Below are 23046 nucleotides of genomic sequence, written 5' to 3'. Positions count from 1 at the left end.
ATTTTTTAAAATTATTTTTGTCAGCAATATAAATTTTTAGATATTATTTTGATAATATATTTTATGTATAAAATAAAAGCAAAATTTTGATACAAGATATTTTAGATTTTCAAATTATAAAAAAAGCATCGAAAAATATTTTTCAAATCACAACTAGCGAGTGTTAATTAAACTTGGATAACTATTTTTAAATTCAGGCACGTTGAATTACATTTGAAGATAACAAGCGACAAATTATGATTGTCCAATTAGTTGACATAATGATGTTCATAGATGAATGAAAACTGGCTTATATGGTAAGCAATCTAACATGAATACGAAAAGACCCTTTCCCTAAGCTTCAAAAATTACAAAAGATCCTTGATTCCTTTCCCTAAACCGAATTTTAGTTTATATATAATTTCATGCCAAATTAAATTATTTAATAAACAAATTAAAGGTTATAACTTATATGACATTACTATCACCGACATAAACCAGTTTTCTTCAAAATCTTAAAATGAGAAATTCCGAAAGCCCATATATATGCTACTATTACTTATTAATTAATACTATTATTATTGATATGTTGTTGTAAACAGGACACCTCAACTATTAAGATTTTAAAAAAACATATACAAAACTAAAGATTACACAACAAAGAGAGAAAACAAAAAGCCCACTAGGGCCTCCTCATCTATCTATATATCTATTTCACTTCCTTCCGCCCCTCTTCACCGAAGCCCTCTTCGCCGGAGACCTTACGCTCTTGGGCTTCACGCTCTTCTTCGCTGCCGCAACCTTCTTTGCTGCAGGCTTTGCGGCAGGTGCAGCCTTCTTTCCTGGCGAAGCCCTAGTCGACATCCTCGACACTTTTGCCGGTGGCTTAGCAGCTGCCTTGGGCTTTGCTTTGGTCTTAGCTGCAGCAGCCTTGGGCTTCGCTGCTGCAGCTGCTTTAGGCTTCGCCACAGCCTTGGGCTTTGGAGCGGGCTTGGGCTTAGACTTAGCTGAAACTGATTTCACCGATTTAGTCTTGGTTGTCTTTGCTTTTGTTGCCTTCACCTTGACAGCGGGCTTAGGCTTAGGCTTAGGCTTAGGCTTGGACTTGGTCTTAGTCTTAGTAGCCGCGGGCTTCTTTGCCTGCGAAGGCGCTGATGATGCTGGCGCCTTTGATGCCGGAAGCTTGAAGGAACCTTTAACCTTAACGAGCTTTCCAGAAGCTACGAGCTTCTTCAAATTGAACAAAAGAAGCTTTCTGAAGTTCGTTGGAAACTGCTTATGCTTTTCTTCGAGAAACTTCTGAATCGCGTATTGGCTCGAACCGTTTTTCTCCTTCAACGTAACAATAGCGTCCTTGATCATCTGTAATTAACAACAAAAACGTCAGGATCAAAATCAAAATTAAGTCTAAATTTCAGATCAAATTGCATGATTGAAGAGAATTTCAGGATCGCAACCGAACCTCTTGGTAAGGAGGGTGAGTCGGTGGGCTTCTAGGCTTGGAAGCCTTCTTAGGTTTGGGCTCCTTGGTTTTCTTAGCTTTAGTGGCTTCTTCTGTTCATGGTCGAAATTTGGGAATTCAGAAGTTGATTAGGGTTCGGAGAGAAATTTGGGGAAATTATGAAGAAATGGATCGGTCTGTGAGAAATTCTTTTTTTTTTCCCTGTGATAAAAAGCGGTGCAAATTTGATGGGTTTTATAGTTATGAGTGTGTAGGAGAGGATCCGAATACTTGATTTTGATTGGTGGGATTTCACTTCACATGGATCGGTGGCTAGTTTGGGTTTGAATCTGAACCGTTCGATGGGGATTTATTAACGGTTGAAGATGAGTCGTGAAGGAAGCTAAGATGGAAAGTTGAATGAGGTTCTAAAGGTGCTATTGGTTGGTTTAGGTGTGTTTTTCACCTTGATTTATTTGATCATAACTTGGGGTATAGTTTGCGGATTCAAATGAAGTTTTTTGAACATTGTAGAAAATTTTATGAGCTTTCTAATGAATATCTTAGCGTGTTGAATGGTTGTATGGTGTTGGAGAATTTTGGGTTTGAAGGCACAATGGTCATGACTAGTGTTTCTCATGATGTTATTATGGTTTTAACAAAATTAAGGTCGATGATTTGGTAATAGGTGAGATCAATTTACACCATGTAATAATAGGTTAACAGAGGATTCTAATGCATCAAAAATCATGAAAATCTAATTAGATTTGAGTACGAAACTTATGATTAGAATGTTAGTCAAGTTGAACAACTCCTACCAAAGAACATGTATTCACTTGTGTGTATCACTGTATGGTTTTCACATTTATTATGGTTGAAATTTCATTGGCTTCCAAAAATCCAAGGTTGTAGCAAACAAATGATGATTAATTTCAGCTTATGCTTAATCCTAAAACATTATAATTCACAAGAAAGGTTTTATAGCTCTTATTTGTCCATCTTATGTGTATCAAATTCAAAGTGCAAGTAACAAGTCTTTGTTCTACAGAACTTTCTTGTAGTTTGGGTGCCAAGGTATTATTTTCATGACATTATTCCACAAATTTGATTCAATTTACAGTTGAATTAGACACAAATTGTTATTCTCAATTAGTTTTAAGTATAATATGAATCACTTAATATGAATGATGAAAGTGGTGTGACACATCCTACCAAAAGTAACACTTAAAACATTTTTAGATTGGTTTGGATTAAGAGTTCAAGGAGATTCATTGAAACTAACATTGATCACTGTTTTTTTTTTCTTTTTTGAGTTCTCATTAGTTCTCTACATAGTTGAAATATCAAATCATTTGTGCACGTTAGAACAGCTCATAGCTTATAGACCCACCAAGGACTATTGGATTATTGCAATAATAATGTTCATATGAAAAAGTAAGCTTCCCATTATAAATTCAGAATTTTGTTCTTCGAAATATAAAATAATGGGATCATATGACAAGGATTGAGGTTAAATTCCAAATTATTCATTTATAAAAATGGGATACACACTTCTTGTCCAGGTTCTTGATGACTTGATCTAAATTATAACTCTCTCTTCTTAATAAAGTTTTGACTCCAACAAAATTCCAAAAATATAATTAACTCGAAAGTTCATTCGTGCTTCCCACAATGGAATAGACTTCATGATATATCAAAAGGATTGTGTAATATAATCTTATATTCTTACCATACCGTATGACATGATATACTCACAAATTTGTTGGCTTGTGTCTTATGTTTATCATGAAGTAAGTTTATTTTATAATATTGATTTATTAGAAATTTTTGAAGCACTGACATAGTCGGTGACTTGATAATACTTATTCCAAATTAATTAAATTAATACAAAAGGATTAGCACCGACTTGTCTTACAGTCTATATATTTTTGCAAGTTAAAAGGGATGCAAATCTTCTGCTTTCTAGAGTTTACAAATGACATATACAATATCATTGTACATACATAGTCAATATTAGATGGAGCAAACTGTTATAATTTAAGATAAAGACAAATTAAATTACGACATATCCATAATGTTAGGGTGTTTTTTTTTAACCCCAATTACCATTGTGTTCTTATGTCAATGTAACACTATATTCTTCTCTGTTGTTAGCTAGAGAAGAGGAGGTCTTTATTAGTTTGTAAATGTTGATGTGCCTTAATCTTCATTGGTTCCTAATATTTTTTATGTTTTTTTTATTTTTTATTCTAATTTTGATATGTGACACAAATATTTAAGTTATTCTGTAATCAAAATAGTTTAATTAGTTCTCCATCAATGTAATATAACTTATAATAGTTTCAGTTTTGATTTAATTTTTAAGATTAATAAAGATTATGCTGAAACTAAAATTTATAAACAGTCTTTTTCTGATTTTAATACATCGTATGATGCATCTTTATAACTTATTTATAGTGATGTTTGAAATCATGTCCTGTTGTCTCTTATTTTAGTTATCGATACTATGTGACTTCTAAAGATGTATTTAGTAGGTATACTTATACTTTTTTACTTGTTAACAAATTTCAGGTGTTATATATTTTTAAACAATATAAAAATCTCATGGAGAACCTTACTAATTGTAAAATCAAGGAACTCTAATCTGATAAAGTAGGTGAATACAAATCTCTTGCTTTTGCTAATTTTATGGTACAAGAAGGCATTTCACATTGTTTTTCATGTCCCTATGTTCCTAAGCAAAATAGCTGTGTAGAGAGGAAACATAAATATTTCATTGAAATGAATTTGTTTGTGCTATCCATTATGCCTTTAATCTATTAGGATGAAGCTATTATTACCTCAATATATTTAATTAATAGATTACTCACTTCTGTTTTGACAAATAAATCATCATATGAAGTTTTATTACATCAGAAATCAGTAATAATTTTTTATGTTCTTGTTATCCTGCAACTTTATTCTAACAATAAACTTGACTAGTAGGATTTATGCATTTAGGCATGTGAAGTTTAGTAAATTTGACTTTTCATATCTTGAATTATTTCACAAATCTTTTTTTGAGAATTCTTCGTAAGTTCCTAATAGTAATGATCAAGTATTAAGCATTATTTGTCCTTCAATGATTCCTATTTCATTATTACAAAATAATACTAATACTACTACTTCTATTGATAATTGTGCTATTAATTTTACTTCCCAAAATGACATTGTCATTGCCAATCATAATTCTAATGCTTTTGATACTTACAATCATCAAAATTTTGATACTAACATTAACAGTCAGCATTTTAATTCTTCCCCCTTAGCTACTGATTCTCCTATACTTCCATCTCTTGAGCAAAGTAAAACTCAACATACTAAGTTAAGTCAAATTAAAGAATCTCATAATATTCATCTTATGGTTACTAGGTCTAAAATTGGACATTCTAAATCAAAGACTTATACTGCTACTGTTAACAGTATTTCTCATGCAGATTATATACCAAAAACTCCCAAGGTTGCTCTTAGTATTTCACATTGATATAGAGTTATTATTGAAGAGTATAATGCTCTTATGAGAACAAAAACCTGAAATTTAGTTTTCATACCATAAAATACCAAAATTATTGGTTGCAGATGAGTTTACCCTATTAAAAGACTATCTAATGGGTCTATTCAAAAGTATAAAGCTAGGTTAGTTGCTCAAGGATTTTATTAGTAAGAGGGATTTGATTTTAAACAAGTTTTTAGCTCAGTTATTTGACTTACTACCATTAGACTAGTTTTAAGTATAGCTCTCTCTAGAAATGGGGTCATTAGATAATTTAATTTCAACAACACTCTTTTAAATGGAGATTTACAACATATTATTTACATGTCCCAACTTATTGGTTTTGAACAACAGAGTGATATTCATATTTGTAGGTTGAACAAGTCCCTTTATGGCTTAAAACAAGTCTTAAGAAAATGGTTTTCGAAGTTAAGTAAGACTTTGAATCAGTTTGGTTTTAAAAGTGCTAATTTTGATAATTCTTTATTTATTCGAATAACTATAGATTCTTTGATTATATCTTGTTATAACTGGAAATAATTTTACTCATATAAATTCTATGATTAAGTAATTTGATAATATTTTCTCATTGAAGGATTTAGGAACTCTAAATTATTTTTTGGGTGTTGAAGTCCAACATACAAGTAATGGAGTCTTATATTTGTCTCAAACAAAATATATAACAAATTTATTGTCCAAAGGAGACATGGGAGAGGCTTTTCCTATGCCAACTCTAATGATTTCTTCTTTGCAGCTTTTGTCTTCAGGTGCTGAAGCTTTTGAAGATTCAAAATTGTTTAGAACTATGATTGGTTCCTTGTAATATCTTACCATTATTCGACTGGATCTCTCCTTTGCAGTTAAAAAAATCAGTCAATTCATACATGTTCCTCTTCTTCCTCACTAGAAAGATGCAAAAGGATCCTCAAATACTTGCAAGGAACGAAGGAACTTGGCTTGTTCTTTCACAAAAGCACTGATACAAGGTTTTATGCGTTTTCAGACTCAGACTGGACTATTGACATTGAGGATAGAAGGTCAGTATCTAAATTTTGTGCCTATTTTGGGACTAATCTAGTATCTTGGTCATGTAAGAAGCAGTTTATTATAAGTAGGAGTTTTACAGAGGCGGAATTCAGGAGCTTGGCGGCTTGTGAAAGTGAATTGGTCTGGCTGCAAAATTTTTTCATGAACTAAATGTCCCTCTGGAGATTCCTCCTACAATTTTCTGTGATAACCTGAGCATAATCCTCTTTATTAGAGATAAGTTGAGGAACAACTCTCTACATATTGTACACATTTTAGGTGCTGAGCAAATTGCAGATATCCTTACCAAGCTTTTATCTACTACTTTCTTTGAGAGATTGAAGATCAAACTGAGTTGTTCTTTGACCATACTTGAGTTTGAGGGGGGTGTAAAGGAGAAAAGATAAAAATTCTAAATCTTTATTCATAACAGAATTAGAGAAGTAGTTAGTTTGACTTTATTTAGTGGTATATTCTGTTTTGAGTGAGTCTTGGTGTAGGGCAGTCATATATATCTTTGTTTTGTGTGTGTATATATATATACACGTTATTGCTGTAACTTTAGAAGTGTGTGTATTAGTTCTCTCTCTATTTTTCAATTTTAGTTTCTGTTTTCTATTTTTTCTTTTCTCTATTCTTTCTTTCTTTTTTTGGTGTTCTGCTCTCTCTCGTTCAAAATCTATCATTCTAAAATTTCTTTAAAGTTTACGATAATGGTGAAAAGTTAGGATTATAGATTGGGTGAGTTAGGGATGGAACTTAGAGTCATGATTGAGAATTTTCGATTAAGCTAAAAGAGGTAGTTTAAAAATTTTAAGTAATTTTTTTAATATTTCAATAGTATTATTAATAAAGTCTAATTTTCATTATTATAAAACGTGAGTTTATTTTTTATTAAATTTATTAATATTCTGAATATATTTACAATCATAAATAATATATAAATATTCATTTACTTATTTATTATAATAATATAATCCCTTATTAATTTTTAAAAAACGTCGTGTGAATATAAAAAATTAGTTGTTAAATATATGTTATTTAATTTAATTTTAATAATAAGATTTAGAAAAACTAGTGTAATATTTAAATAAAAAATGAAATTTAGAAAGTGTGTTTTCATATTTGTAATATCAAAAGATTGAAGGACGTTATAATTTCATATTTTCTTAATTTTTAAAGTTCAACTCAATTAAATTTATATAACGTGAAAATTAAAATTTAATTGGGTCCGTCAGTTCAAACCTAATTTTGTAAATATTATTGGTTCAATCTCACAATACAAAATGTCAAAACCCTCTGTCTTACACAAGGTCGGATGGAATTTTGGGTATCTGTTTATATTTGGATTGGGTATTTGTTGATACTTGGCCTAGATAAAAAAAAACCTGATTGAGCAATTTATATAAAAAGTTTATTATTATACAAAAATCCTGGCTACTAATTCATCCGCACAAACTCACAGAACTGGCATATATACAACGAGTGAACCCTCAGTGACAGCTTCTTTTTTTTTGGATGAGATCCAAACCAAGAAACCCACTCGGACCAAAACTCAACCCGACACTAAAATAACAATTCCTATCTCTACCCACTCTAACTACACCAAAACCCTCAGTGACAGCTTAAGCTTCTCAATTTTGCAACAATGGTGTAAATTTTCTTTTTTTAGATAAAACCAATTAGGCTTATATAATGTAAAAACTAAAATCGAATTCGGTCGGTTAGTCCAAACCCAATTTATAGGCATTATGGGTTCAATCTCACAATTATCTCATCTTGAAACCCATCAACGTCCCATAGCATCCATTTTATAGTTTCGTTCATCTTTGATTCTCCAAAAGTGGAGCTTCACGCTCTCCAGGAGTGGAGCTTTACTGCTTCGACAAGCGGAACTAGTAATCATATCTATTTCTCAAGCCTAGTTCAATTATAAATATGATGACAATCACAAAACAGTTAAGGGAGACATAACAATATAAGAGATACAATTCAACAAGGCAAGTCATGGAAGGTACAGAAGATGTAGGCTTGGAAGGGGATGTTCTAGATCTGGAGGAGTCTCCAACTCAACAAGGAGATAACACAGACCGGAAACTTGTTGGCCGAGTGTTAACAGGAAAAGTGCTCAATACGATCACAATGCGCAAAATAATTCTCAATATGTGGGGAGATCCACAAAGACTAGTGATCACCAATGCAGGACCAAACTTCTTCATTTTAAACTTCAAAAGTTAGGAAGAAGCAAGAAGAGTATATGATGATGGACCATGAAAAATATAAGGTCATATGCTGAGTCTTCAATGATGGAGCTCAAACCTGTTCATTTATGAGGTAAACTACAATCAGCTTCACTGTATGATTATTGTTATAAGTGTAAGAGAATCGGGCAAGATAAAAGAACATGTGTTGAGGAGCTAGTTATGTCATTAGTAAATCTAGATATTCCTATATATGGACCAGAACTCACAACTTTAGGGTTGAGGTCAGTAGAGAGTGAGGCAAGAAAGGCAGAAATCAGGAGGAGAAAGAAGGAACACAACAATTGAGTGGAGAAACTATGGGAGGCGCGTGAAAGAAGTTTACAGGGGAGAGAGTGGCTAAAAAGACAATCACAAAGAGATGAAAGAGAGTTAAGTCTAGGGGATGTAAAAAGCTCTCAAGATAATGCCTTTGCAAAATCTTTGGACAGATTAGTAAATCCACAAGAGTAAATGGGAGGGAGACAGATGGTAATACAGGAAGTTTAAGGTCAAAATGAAGGGGCTGACGTAGGAAAATTGAACGGTGATGGGAGCAACAATATCTTGAATTTAGGCAATGGGACAGCAAACCAGGAAAAGAAAAAAGAAAAAGGTCATTTCAGAAAAGCAGCAAGTCAGTGAATTAATAGCAACAGAAAACGAGAAAGATGTCAGAAAATTAGAAAAGGCAGGAGAAAATTGGAAGGACAGCAACAAGATTTCTAGGAGGAGTAAAAAGAAAGGTGGTCCAAGTATGAGAAGAATGGACAGTACAAAAAAGAGGCATGAGCTTTCATCAACCAAAAGCCCAATAAAAATAGACAACAAATTAAAAGTGGGCCAATTGAAGAAGAGAAGAACCTAACTATTGGACAACTATTAAAGGAATTCAACCAAAACATGGTTGAAGAAAAAAGGAAGAGAAACACAGAAAGAAAAGTTGAAGAGGAGCCCTAAAACAGAAATAATATGGACATTGATAGGATAATCAAATAGTATAAGATCAAAGAGAAAGAGTCAGAACAGAATAGCAAGCAGCTAGTCACATAAAGCGATGGATGTTTCTATTATGTAGAACTAGCAGAAGAAGAAGAGGAGCTAGAGCATAAAAACAGGAAAGCAATTATATTGGTAAGTGAATATGAAATAGAACTTACTCAAAGATTAGAAAAAAAACTGAAACTTCAAAGAAGAAGAGAACAGGACCAGCAGGGGCAGATTGAAAATTTTCTGGAAGGGGAAAAGGGAGCTGCACATATATGGAGGGCTAGCAAGAAGAAAAATTGTGCAGAGGTTCAATGAAAGTGATAGCTCATGAGGAGCACTCACAAATCAGAGGAGGCGATTTGGAAAACTCAATAGTTGAGGAGGCGAGCCTACACATACCCCCAACTCAACCATGAGTGTCATAAGCTGAAATTACCGCGAGGTTGTGACTCCCGTGACAATTTTTTGAACTGCACAGCATGTGCAGACAAATAAAGCCTGCAATAGTATTTCTAATTGATACTAGAGCTAGAGAAGGAATGATTAAGAAGTTGAAAAGAAGACTGCATTTTGAGAATGTATTTCACATAGAACCCTGGAGATTGTTTGGAGGACTATGCCTTTTGTGGAATAAAATATATGATGTTGATATTTATTTTTGGTGTGATAATCATATAAAAGCCCAAATTGATGATAGGAAAGCCACAACTATTCATATGAGACTTCAACGATATTTTGAGCCAACAGGAGAAAATTGGTTTACATCCAAAGCCACAAATTCAAGTAAGAGAATTCAGACAATTTGTAAATACGAATTATCTTATGGACTTAGACCTAAAGTGAGGAAGATTCACGTAGTTTAGTAACCTGAAGAATGGATTTATCAATAGGGAGAAGATAGACAGGCTGTTAGCGAATTGGGAATAGAGGGTTTTATACTAGCATGCGTCACTCACGACTCTGCCAGCAATTAACTCTAACCATTGTTCATTAGTTTTGGACATAAATCAAGTTCAAAGAATGGAGAAAAGTTTCAAATTTGAGGCGTTTTTGGCAGATCATGATGAGTGCAAAAATACAGTTAGAAAAGGATGGGATAAAGAAGATGTCCACGGATGTGATTGGAGAATAATGACAAGAAAATGAAAAATTGCAAAGAGAAGATTAAGAATTGGAGCAAGAAAACCTTTAAACATGCTGATAAAGAAATCCATAAATTGAAGGAGAAATGAAGAAGTTATAAGATTCAAACTTAACACAAGGGAAGCAGGAGAGGATATAGGTGATAAAGGAGAATATAACAATTTTATAGAATCAAGAGGATAAATTTTTGGGACAAAAAGTCAGGTTAAAGTGGTTGAAATGGGGAGACAAGAATACAACTTTCTTTCATGCCACAACCATTCAAAGAAGAGAAAGGAACTGAATAGCTAAGCTGAAGAATGAAGCAAGGCTCATGGATGGAGGATAGGAAAGATATTATGAACCACATCAAGGAACGATTTGAAGCTTTGTTTACTTCCAATAGCAAAAGAATTTTAAAACAGTCCTAAACAAAATTCCAGTGAGAGTCACAAAAGATATGAACAGGGGGCTGATCTCAGAAGTCACAGAAAAGAAGATTAGAAAAGCAGTCTTCAGTATGGACAGTCTCAAGGCTCCAGAGCCAGATAGTTTAAATGGGCTATTCTACCAAAAATATTAGGAGATAATTAAGAAAAAGGTACATGCAGTTGTTAAAGAATTTTTTTCGGAATGGGAGTTTGTGAAAAGATATTAGCGAAACCATAACAGTTTTAATTCCAAAGGTCAAGAATCCGAAAAAACTTAATCAGTTAAGACCGATCAGTTGTTGTAATTTTATTTACAAGATTATAACAAGGGTTATAGTGCTAAGATTGAAAGAGCTAATGGAGTATATAATATCACCAACTCAAAGTACATTTATGGGAAGGAAGCTTATACAAGATAATATAGCAATTGTCCAAGAAATTTATCACAGCCTAAACAAAAAAGGAAGAGGGGGATCCTAGAACATAGCAATCAAGTTGCATATGAACAAGGCAAATGACATATTAGAGTGGGATTTTCTCGAGAAGGTGCTTTTGAAACTTGGGTTTATCGAAAAATGAATTGAATTGGTAATTAAATGTGTCAGAAGTGCCAACTATAAAGTAAAGGTCAATGGTGAGTTGTCTAAGAAGATCAAGCCACAGAGGGGTCTTAGACAAGGTGACCTCTTATTCCCCTACCTCTTCATTTTAGTAGCTGAAGTGTTCACTATTCTAATGCAGAAGGCTCAAGAGAGAGGCTATATAACCGGTCTAAAGATAGCTTCAACAATCCCGATACTTACTCACTTGTTGTTTGCATATGATTGCATTATATTTGCAAAAGCAAAGGAGTACGAGATATTTCAAATCATCACTATTCTTAATGAATACACAGAGGCATCCGGACAAAAGATAAACTTGAACAAGTTAGGCATCACCTTAAGAAACCAGGTGTCCATACAAGCAATAGTAGAAATTGAAGAGATTTTAGAATGAGCATAGGACACGCTAGGAAAATACATGTGGTTACCAACTATATGAGAAAGATCTCAGAACAAGGGTTTAACATGGATTAAAGAGAAAATCATGAATAAACTGAAGGGATAAAAGGAAAGGCTGTTGAATCAGGCATGCAAAGAAACACTAATAAAATTAGTACTTCAAACAATGCTATCATATGCCATGAATGTTATAAAGTTTTCTAAGACCTTTTATAGGAGAATTCGCACAAATATTGCAAGATTCTAGTGGGCGGCATTGGAAAAGAAACAAGGCATCCATTAGAAAAGGTGGGACAATATTACTGATAGCAAGAGCGGTAGGAGGCTGGGGTTCAAGGACCTTGAGAAACAAAATACTGCCTATCTTACCAAACAAGCGTGGAGAGCAATGAAAAATCCAAATGCAATCTAGGTATAGGTATTTAAATCGATATATTTTCTGGATGACAACTTCTAGACAGCAACATGTAGCAAGGGCACATCATGGATTTGGAGAAGGATCTTGCATGGAAGAGAGTTATTAAGGAAAAGAGCAAAGTGGAGTATCAGAAATGGTTCCAAAGTAAGCATATGGACAGACAATTAGATCATTGGGAGGAGCAAGCCCCTTAATGCAAATAATACAGATGATTTGAGGGTTAAAGATCTCATTATGAATGGGAAAGAATGACATAGAAGAATAATTGAAAGCATGTTTACCTAGAAAATCTACAAAGAGATTTTCAGCACCCCTATTAGTATAGTAAACAAAGAAGACTACTTGTATTGGCCATGGAATGAAGATGGAAATTACTCAATAAAAACTGGATATTATGTTGCTAAAAAAGTCAAACAGGACATGAGATATGGAAATTTATCAACAAGTGAAGACAAAAAGAAGATATGGAAGGATGTATGAAGAATGGAGGTTCCACAGAAGATCAGAATGTTTTTATAGAAAGCATATCATGACATATTACCAGTAGGTTCTAATTTATATAAAAGGAAGATGGTACTAGAATCAGTGTGTCAAATATGCTTAAAAGGTTTGGAGACAGTAGAACATGCTTTATTGCTATGTGACTGGACGAGAGCACCATGGTTCAGCGGCGGACTGCCAATGGACCCCAACAGTTGAGACAATTAACTCAATTGGAAGTTGGATGGTGAAATGCATAAGAAAAATCAGAGCAGGAGGTGGAGAGGATCAGGAGAAGAGAATTAGTAAGCTAAGATTTTTCACGTGGGAGATATGAAAAACTAGAAACAACAAACATTTTTAACAACAAGAAGTGAATCCTAGTTAGACAATTAGCAGGACAGGAGTACTAGAGACAATTTATTGAAAACTAGCAGAAAAATAGCAAACACAGAAAATAGAGGTCAACAGGAGCAGAATTAACCCAGTGAGATAGAGACCTCCTCCTGAGACTTGGCTAAAAGCGAATGTTAATGCTACCTTCAGAAAGGACAATAGAACAAGTGTAATAGTTGTGGTGATCAGAGATAGTAAAGGAAGGATTGTATTAGGATTTTTAAGAAAGATTCAAGCCAGCTCAAATACTGTGGTAGAAGCCCATGAAATAAGGCAAGCGCTAATTATAGTGAACAATCTACAAATGGGCAGAACTCTAATAGAATTTGATAACTTAAAGCTCATTTAAGCAATTAAATCCAAGACAGCCATAGGAGAAGCATTAGCTATCATCCAAGATATTCAAATTCTAATGGAGAATTTACCTGAAAAAAGAATGACTTGGACTCCTAAGAATGAAAATCGTCTAGCTCATGCAGTGACAAAGGCAGCGAAATCAGAAACATTATGTTCGAGATGGAGTTCTCAACCACCTGCAAACATACAAAATAATATTAGTAGTGAGGTTCAAATTTGACGTAAGAAGTTGAAAAACTAATAGGAAAAATCAACACAGGTAAAACGGAGAGGCTTAAACAAGGAAATGAGGCAGAAAATTCAGAATTCAATCCAGATCATTTGTGATATGAGGCAGAGGATCCTCATGCAACCCAAGGCGACGCAGTCTCACAGGAGGATGGTCCAAGTTTTAGTGTCAACCGGATCTTCACGGTGGGATTAAAATTGAAACTAGGGGATGTGAAAGGAGATGGTGCTAAGGTAAGGCAAGACATATGAGGTGTCAGATGTGGTTAAAGCAGTGGTGAGCTAAGGAAGTTGCAGATTGGACTGCTGGGTTATGGGAAGATGTCGACGACGACATCCCGGCTGGTGCAAAGGAGGCGAGACGTTTAAGACGGCAGACCATAGACGAGCGGTCTTTGGTGGCGTCACTAGCGCTCAAAGTTCTGATCACCACGTTGAGTTGCAGAGGAGAGGAAGCTGCAACTTAGGCCGACAAATCTAGAGCCTCTCTCTCGCGCAAAGGGGATGGGGAACATGGGTTGATTTCGAATAGGTTAGAGGCATGGATCCTCTGTTTTTGTACTTGGGCTGGACTCTTGGCCCGGGTCTCTGTCCAAATAAAAAAGAGTTCCGTTTGAATTGGAGAACGAAGGAAATAGTTAGAGTTTTAACTTTTGAATGAGGCTTTATGGTTGGTATATATTTTTGCTTCTTAAAAATGTGTGTGTGTATTCAATATTAATTGATAAAAAGAAAATTATATGTAATGCATGAAAATTCTTATATTACGAAATTGTTGTTGTTGAAGTTGCTCTATAATTAGTAGAGAATTTTTTACAGTTATAAGATTTTTTTTGAGCTCCATTTATGAGTCTGTCGCTGGCCAATGAGTTACTGTATTCACAAGGCGGGGTTCGAACTCCCGATACTTACTTAAGTGGAGGAGTGAGCTTACCACTCGACCAACCCAAGTTGGTTATAAAATCCGTAAGTTACTTGTTCATTATATGACATGTGACCCAATATGTTGTGTAATTGTAAACCGGTATATTAAGACCTGGTTGGACCATTCTCTTTATGATTGCTTTTGTTTTTTGTTGACAAATTGTGGATGGGCTAGAATTGATTTCACAATTATATTATTTTTGGGCTTGTTGTATATAAAATATGACGGGGTCTTTTTCAAATGAGCATAAAAGACTAATATATTTTTGGCATTAATGAATTAAGAAAAATATTTAGAGTTAATTTTTATAACTGCAGTTAGGTGGAATAAGTTTAATTTTTAGTTTTAATTTAGACATAAATTAAAAAATTAAATAAAGACTTAATGTTAATGAAACTTATTATGAATAATAATAATAATAACAAAATAATAATGAAGGTGATATCTAATAATAATAATAAAAAGAATTTTAACATGACATTGATCTGAATAAGCATAATAGTTACACCTTATGATTAATTTCTCTTATTACTTAGTCTTTTAAGGTTCAGAAGACACTTTCTCCATCCAGAAAATTTTCTTCATATAAACCTATTATAATCTCCTATGTAAAGTCTCATAAATTACAAGTTTAAACTTTTGCCGATATATTATCATTTATTTACCGTCAGATAATGCTACTTTTTTAAAGAAAAATTCTTCAAAAAAGAGATAATCCTGGTATCTTGAATTTTTTAGTCGTTTTGTTAAAGAATCAGCGCTCGCTTTTGATTATCTAAGAGATTATTATACAAAATAATAAAAAAACTCGATCAATTGTTTTGCGGCTGCTTCTTCAGGCTCATTCGTCGGCTACTCTTCCTCTCTCCTTTTTGTTTTCCCTCATGCTCACTTGCTTCCTTTTCTTTTTCCTTGCTCGATATGTATTAATAATCATTCATGCATATTCTATAAATTTCTCAAATATTATTTTGATCTCTTATTTCTTAATTTAATTTTCTCTCTTTAATAATATGGATGGATCACTGATTCAACGTGTTCATCAATATAGTAGATGTATATATATACATACAGTCAGAAGTTCCAAAAGTGGTATAAAAATTTTATGATGTTGATAGTTTTGTATTGTTGATATATCAATTGGGTGATACATTAATTTTGAAATTGAAAATTATATCATGTGATTTTTTTTTGTTGAAAATATCAAAATTTATAAATTAGCTAGAGAAAATGTGAAACCTCATATTTTGAAAAATATATACAACCAAAAGAATCGGCACATGTTTTAGGATTTTTATATTTTTAATATATAAAAATAATTTGAAAACTTTGTGCTTGTACTATCTATCTATCATAGTTTGCATTGATTAAAGTTGTTATTTTTTATTTTTTTGTATTTTAAAGAACGCATTATTTTTGGGCAAGGAATGGGATCTTTTAAATTGTTTAGGGTGTTCAACCTTTTTGTTTTACATCTAAGAGAGAATCATTCATAAAATAAATTATTAACTCGAGTGATATTGAAAAAAAAAAAACAAGTGGTATTTAGGGCTCATGAGTGAGATTAGATGGATTTTGTCTTATAACAATGGAAGGAATGAAGACAAGGACCAAGAGAGAGATAAATGAAAAATAAGAAGAGGATGATGGATTTAAATGTGGCTAGTCAATAAAATATATACCGTGTCCTCAATTTCTCATGTTAGAAGTGAGTTAATGCTAGTATTTTTTTAAGTGATTATATTGTTCTTTTTGTATGAAGATTTTAAAAATAATTGATCTTAAGTTGTATGAGGTGATATTTTATGTGATCTATAAAATTATTTCTTATGATTTGAATTTATTATAACATGAAAAATTCGTAATTTATGACAAACTTAATTGGTCTTAAGTTACATGAGGTATTATTTTTTATGATTTAAATTTATTATAACATGAAAAAATTTGTGATTTATGCTCTATCTTTAATAGCAATGTCAAAAAAAATAAATTATGAATAATTAGATATTTGTCGTTGTAATTTTAAAAAGGACATTGATCAAATAAATTATATATATATTTTTTAAATTTAGGAGTGAGATTTGAATTTGAGATTTTTAATTGAAGATAAGAAAATTATATCATTTGTGATATAGCTTATTGACAATAAAATGAATTATAAGTTCTACTGTATTTACAAAATGTATATTTATAAATAATATGTTTAAAATAAAATCATTAGTATATTTTATACTTTTATTAATTTATATTAATAACAAGAGTAAAACATACAAACAAAACAAATGGAAGCCAATATTACATCAATGTCTTAAATATAATAACAGTATATAGTTGTCTTGTTTGTATTTTTATGTAAATCGAATCTATACAGTTTTTCAATGTAAATCGATACAATAAGATACGAATAAATATGGAAAGTGATAAATCGAATTAACCTGTTTTGATTTAATAGGAAAAAATATTGAAATGAGCTAGTCCATAATAAATCAAAACTTGAAGTTTCGATTTAAAGTTCATAGTAAATCGAAACAAGTGATTTTGATTTACAACCCCCTAGTAAATCGAATTGAATAGCTTTGATTTATAGGAAACGTACATCAAAGCTAAATTGAATGAAGTAGGTTTAATTTACTATATATACCTATATATACAATTTAAAGTCACTTGTTTCAAAACTGCGGATATAAAAGACGACTTAGATCGTATCTATTGGTTGGACGGAGTTGTCTCTATTATTAGTAGCATCAATAAAGAGGTTAATGAATCAACTTTTTTTTTTAAGATAGATCAGAAATGTTAGAAATGTTAAGTCACTTAGAAATTTTTTTATTATAAGCGTTAGTATTTTTAAATTGCAAATATTAGTTAGAGTAGTAATTTAGTAGTTTGTTAGAATTTTGAAACTATAATGTTTCTTAGAGTAGTGAATATAAATGTTAATTAGAGTAGTGTTTAGATGTTTTTTTAGGATTTGTAAATTATAAATGTTAGAATAATTAGTGAGTAAAAATTTACTTAGAATTAAATTTTAGTTAAAAATATCAGTTTAGGAACGTGATTTATGATTATAATATACATTACATTAAAGTTTTTTATATTAGAATTTTTTATGTTAGGTGATTTTAAATTTAACTTGGATTTGATTTTTTTTAATTGGTTTAATATATGCTTATTTTAATATTATAATTTTGAGTATTTGTATTTTTTTTTAAAAAAGGGCATGCATAATTTAATATTCGTTTAATGCATTGAGTTGCAAATTATTATCGCTCTTAGAAAAAATTTTTAATTCATTATTCAATCCACTCAATGTATTACTAACATGAGGAGGCAGCATTTTGTCTTTGGATGATAGAATCATACCGTATTTGTAGATGGCTGGTTTATACCAGTTTGCGAGGTTGAACGACCACTAATTTAGGTTGGACGAGTCGCTAGTCAGTGCATTCGTGGAGAGATGATGTCCGAAAATGCATACTTTTTATATGCCATTGGAGGAGTGCACGATTACGCTCCAGGATGTAGTATACTAGTTAGGCCTCTCGAGAAGTACATTGAGGGTGGCCGACCTACATGGACTTGGATTGAGGAGCTATTGGGTGTCTTACCTACCTCCTGTGGACTACATCGATAAGTTCATTGTGAAATGCACTTGGATGGAGGATACCTTCAATGAGCTTCCTCATGGAGTAGACGATGATACAGTTAGGACTTAGGAGGTACACGATGGCATACATCATGATGCTGTTATCAACCAGTTCTTTGAGAAAAAGTCTGGTACACGTCTTCACATCTGGTGACTCTCGTACATAGCTAGGCTAGAAGAAATGGGCAGATACAGCTGGAGATCCGATGCGCTTTTGTGGTTATATCAATGCATCTACCGTATGGCCAATAGGAACATTGCCAAGTTGGCTGGTCCATTGCAACTACTTTAGTCATGGCTCTTATAGCGTTTTTCAGGTTTCAAGCCTGATGAATTTGATACATTTCATTGGTCGTTGTCATCGAAGTACTTATGTTTAAACATGTTATTTTGAGTAATATGTTTTTATTATATGGGCGTTGTTAATCCAAAATGTTTCGGGTGGCAGATGGTCAGGATATCAGCCAATATTGAGTGAGAAGAGGCATAGCTAGACTTGTGCATTGGAGGCTTATGATAGATTTACTTTAGGCAGGGGATGTGAGTATTTTAGATTTTAGGTTATTCTTATTAAGTTATGTAACTTATTGCTGTTTGGTTATGACTTTTATCAACTATTTCTCTTTAATAGTTCACGTGGATGCCTTATAGCTCACTAGAGGTTGTTCAGATAGTGAATCCCAAGATACTAGGTCCCCGACATATGGCGTTATAGAGGGCTGTTATGACATTGATCTATTTTGTTGTGATAGAGTGGCGTTAGATGGATATGGTGCTACCACAGCTTGGTGGAGTACAATATTGATTGCGTGCCGCACTCGACATCGACTTCTTGATGTCGAAGGATGGCAGAGGTGGTGATCGATAATTTTCTAGTACGTTATAGAGTTGGCACCTCCATTGGCGTAACAGGGCCCAACATATGCTATGATTCGACGTCGTTCTAGACTTAGGACTGTCACAAGTGTACTTGGAGTGGTGCATGAGCATAGGAGAAGATTCTTATCGTCTGAACTCTACCTCGGTGATCCCAGAGCAGTTGCAATCCCGACCGAGGTGACATTGAGAGGTCCAGGGCAGGTTGTAGACATGGATCAGGTGCCCGATGTTTCAGACAGGCGTCGTGTTGAGCGGGGACGTCGTGGTGGGACACGAGCGAGTGAGCTTGAGGGGAGGTGGCTCGAGGATGCGATTGATGCGATGGAGGAGAGGGGTCGATGATGTAGAAAAACTACGGGTCGCAGTCGACAGGGAGGAAGGGTCCAAAAAAGCCCATGAAATAAGTTGATGACTCATCGATTATCCCAAAAACTCGCACATGGCTTGTCTTCAACACTGCAGTACTGTTTGGCATCGTCATCTACACACCTAATACCTATCATGACAACTCATTATATGACTCTTTTTAATCCACAAAAATTTACACAACAACCTTCTGCTTAGCTAACCAAACTCTCCGGTAAGTCGTCTGAATTCAAAATGTGCTTCTATCGCATTCTGCAATACCTTGATCGGCATGACCGCATCAGCTCGCAGTATGAAAGCAAAAATAACATGATAATTAAGCATATGGTGATCACTATAAATTGACGTGGCCAGACACATGCATGAGGTCCATTATACCTTCTTATATCCCAAATATCCTTCCGCTAGTGAAGAGTGATCCGAACAACCATGTGCAACCGTTTCCAAACTCCGTTTAAGACGACTTTCTCTTTATCATGAAACTGCTAACCAACTTGGAACTCAGCTAGACCTCTTGTATCTTGTGTATCTCTAGCCCCAAATCCAGGTGCTAATCTGGTAACCCCCCTACTATATCATAGCTTCCAAGTCTAAGTTCGAAAAGTGCGGGGGGTAATGCTTGTCATGAAACCACTCATCCAAAAACTTAAACTGATGGGAGAAGGCAACATTAATAGTTATATTTCTAATACTCCCTCTCAAACAAGAGCCTCTTTTGGGTTTTGTTTGATTTTGTATAGGCCTTCTTTTCTCTTTTATTTGCCTTATACTATTTTTCACTTTTGGGATTCACCAATAGGGGTGGCAGTGGGGCGGTAGGGGCGGATTTTTTCCCTACCCGACCCCGCCCCGCCCTCCTTTCACTCCACTACTACCTGCCCAACCCCTACCCGTGGGTAGTAGGCTGCTCTACCCTAACCCGCCTCCGCAGGTACCTGTCCCGTCCCTATAAAAAATTAAGTAATATTTTAATTTTTACGTATTCAAAATTAAGATAAAAATTTAAAATTCATACCTAAATTAAAAATACAAACATAAGATTCATATAATGTCAAATAACTTGAAATTTAAAAAGCTAATGTTTGATCACTACAAACAAGTGTAATTACCCGTGCCATGCACGTGTGATAAGATTGAAATTATAATTTTAAATTATTTTTAAAATTAACTTAAATTATAATAATTTGATTAATAAAAAATTAATATGTTATGCATTGTTTGTTTTTTTAAAATTTAGTATTAATTGGATTAACTCTAAAATAGTTATTAATCAATTTTAATAATCTACTTTCTTCGATAAATCATACATATATACTGAATGTGATCATAAATAATATAGTAATAGCTAAATCTACCAACAAACATATTGGCTATTATCACACTCTAAAATAAATTAAATATAAAGGCTATTAGCACGTACTTATAAATCTATAAAATCGCACTGTCTTTAATTCGTGTAAGGGTTTATTTATCAAATAAACTTGAAATATAAACAAAAAATTTTTATAAAATGGATCTAGCAACACTTGAAAGAATCATGGAAAATAATCAACTTACCTTATCATCCATAAGAACCATTTCTATGTAAGTCGTGTTGTTTTTGTCAAATTTGGATGAGACTTTTCATAATCTTATAATTCTTGTCTTTATTTTTCAAACTTTTTCATTACATAATCTATCATATGTAATAATACTGTTGATAGAATCGTAATTAGTATTCTTTAGGTATGAAAAATAATAAACAGGAGAAGTCCTATGTCTGAGGTACGAATTTTCTAGATGATAAATAATTGTAACAATTCACTATTAATCCTTATATATATATACACACACACTAATTATACACGGTAATAGTTAATAAATATTTTTAATGGAGATACTTACTCAATATATATGTTATCGACATTAATTATATGCCAATATTTTTAGGAAAGAGCTAAAAGAGGAGATATATAAATATATATAATATTATTGCTATATAGGAAGCATACATAAATTGCTACATTTTTTTATTATGTTATACAACTTAAAATTATACTATCATGTTATTATTAATTCTAGATACTTGCTATAATTATATCAAATTTAATTATGAATGTAAATAAATAAAATAGATAACATTCAATATTATTTTTTTCTTTTTTACATTCAATATTGCTTTAAATATAAAATGTAAAATAATTAATGAAAAATATGAGCAGAAAATAAAACATATTAATTAAAATTCAATTTATTATCTAATTAATCTTGTGTCTATACGATATAACTTTATAAAAATGTTATGAATCATAATCTTTTTTATTCTACAAAAAAGAAAAATACTATATGTAGCCTTTAGTAGTACAAAAAATAATTATAAAAATTAATTATTGATATTGATATTAATCATAATTGATTATTAATACTCTAATTTTTTAAAATACATTTTACCTTTTTAAAATATAATGCATGTACCGTGTAGACTTTATTATTATTATTATTATTATTATTATTATCCACTGATTGATATCAAATAAAATGGGTCACTATTAATGTGTGCATCAATTATCTCCTAATAAAATTATTGCACTTGAACGAGAATTAGAACTATATCAATTAATATAATTAGAATGATTAAAAATATCGATGATTTATAAGTAGTTTAATAACGCATTAAATATTAATTTGATATAATTATAATGAAGATATTTTCTTAAATTAATATAATCATGCATTATTCATGAGCTAATTGTAATATAATTAGTACAATTGATTTAGTTCAATAAATTAAAAGAAATAAATATGAAAAGAAGAGATAAAAGGAAAGTGAAATTATAAAAACGTGTAGCCATTAAAAAGCAATAAAAAAATCCCTTTTAATTTTTTATTTATTAATTATTAATTTATTATAATTAATTTCACAACATTTATTATACGTTATTCATCTTACAAATTAATACAATCAATTAATTGATATCAATTATTGATAATTAATTTTAATTGATATAACTCATTTCGCTATACTTTCTAAATAAATAATTAAAAATGCACATCTCAATTTTTTGTTAAAGTAGAATAAAATAAAATACATAAATTGAGTAGATATAAATCTAAAAATTATAAAATTTTATTAACAAATCAAATAAATTAGTACCATAAAACTAATTTAATGTCTATTTTAAAAATAATTACTGATCTTTTATTCTTTTAATTATTAATAATTTAAATAAAGTAATACCCTATAACTTATTTTGTTATCTATTTTAAGTAATTACTAACATTCTATTTTTTTAATTATTTGCTTGTCTTATTTATCATTTATGCTTTCAATCAATTATATTAATAAACAAATAAACTAAATTAACTCCGGTTATACCTGGACTATTCAACAATTCAACATAATTTTTTTAATTTGGGATTAACTACTAACGATAGAAAATAAAAAATTTTAGAGTAATTCAATATTATGAACATTAATTATTATTGTGAAATAACCTAAAATCATAATACAATTTAATTTTAAAGAAATAATCAAGTATTATTGTTAATTATGAAATAACCTAAAATCATAATGCATTTTATTTTTAAAGAAACAATCATCCATTGATAT

At 31.9% G+C, this 23046-nt stretch overlaps 1 protein-coding gene across 1 annotated transcript; it reads right to left on the bottom strand.

The window, feature by feature from the left end:
* Positions 1 to 534: 534 nt before the first annotated feature.
* On the bottom strand, positions 535 to 18252 carry LOC107473451 (histone H1). Its single transcript, XM_016093010.3, has 3 exons — positions 18234 to 18252; positions 1442 to 1533; positions 535 to 1341 (listed from the first exon to the last, which is right to left on the bottom strand). Exons 1-3 carry the CDS (start codon positions 18250 to 18252, stop codon positions 694 to 696), a joined length of 759 nt encoding a protein of 252 aa, XP_015948496.3. The 3' UTR covers positions 535 to 693.
* Positions 18253 to 23046: the final 4794 nt, after the last annotated feature.

This window comes from Arachis duranensis, chromosome 2 (genome assembly GCF_000817695.3).
Source record: "Arachis duranensis cultivar V14167 chromosome 2, aradu.V14167.gnm2.J7QH, whole genome shotgun sequence".
NCBI lineage: Eukaryota > Viridiplantae > Streptophyta > Magnoliopsida > Fabales > Fabaceae > Arachis > Arachis duranensis.
Note: the sequence above shows the minus strand (reverse complement) of the source record. Positions and strands in the feature narration are given on the sequence as shown.

Coding starts and splice junctions, on each gene's coding strand:
- LOC107473451 (XM_016093010.3), bottom strand. Junction 1,342..1,441: donor CTCACCCTCCTTACCAAGAG/GTTCGGTTGCGA, acceptor TGTTAATTACAG/ATGATCAAGGACGCTATTGT.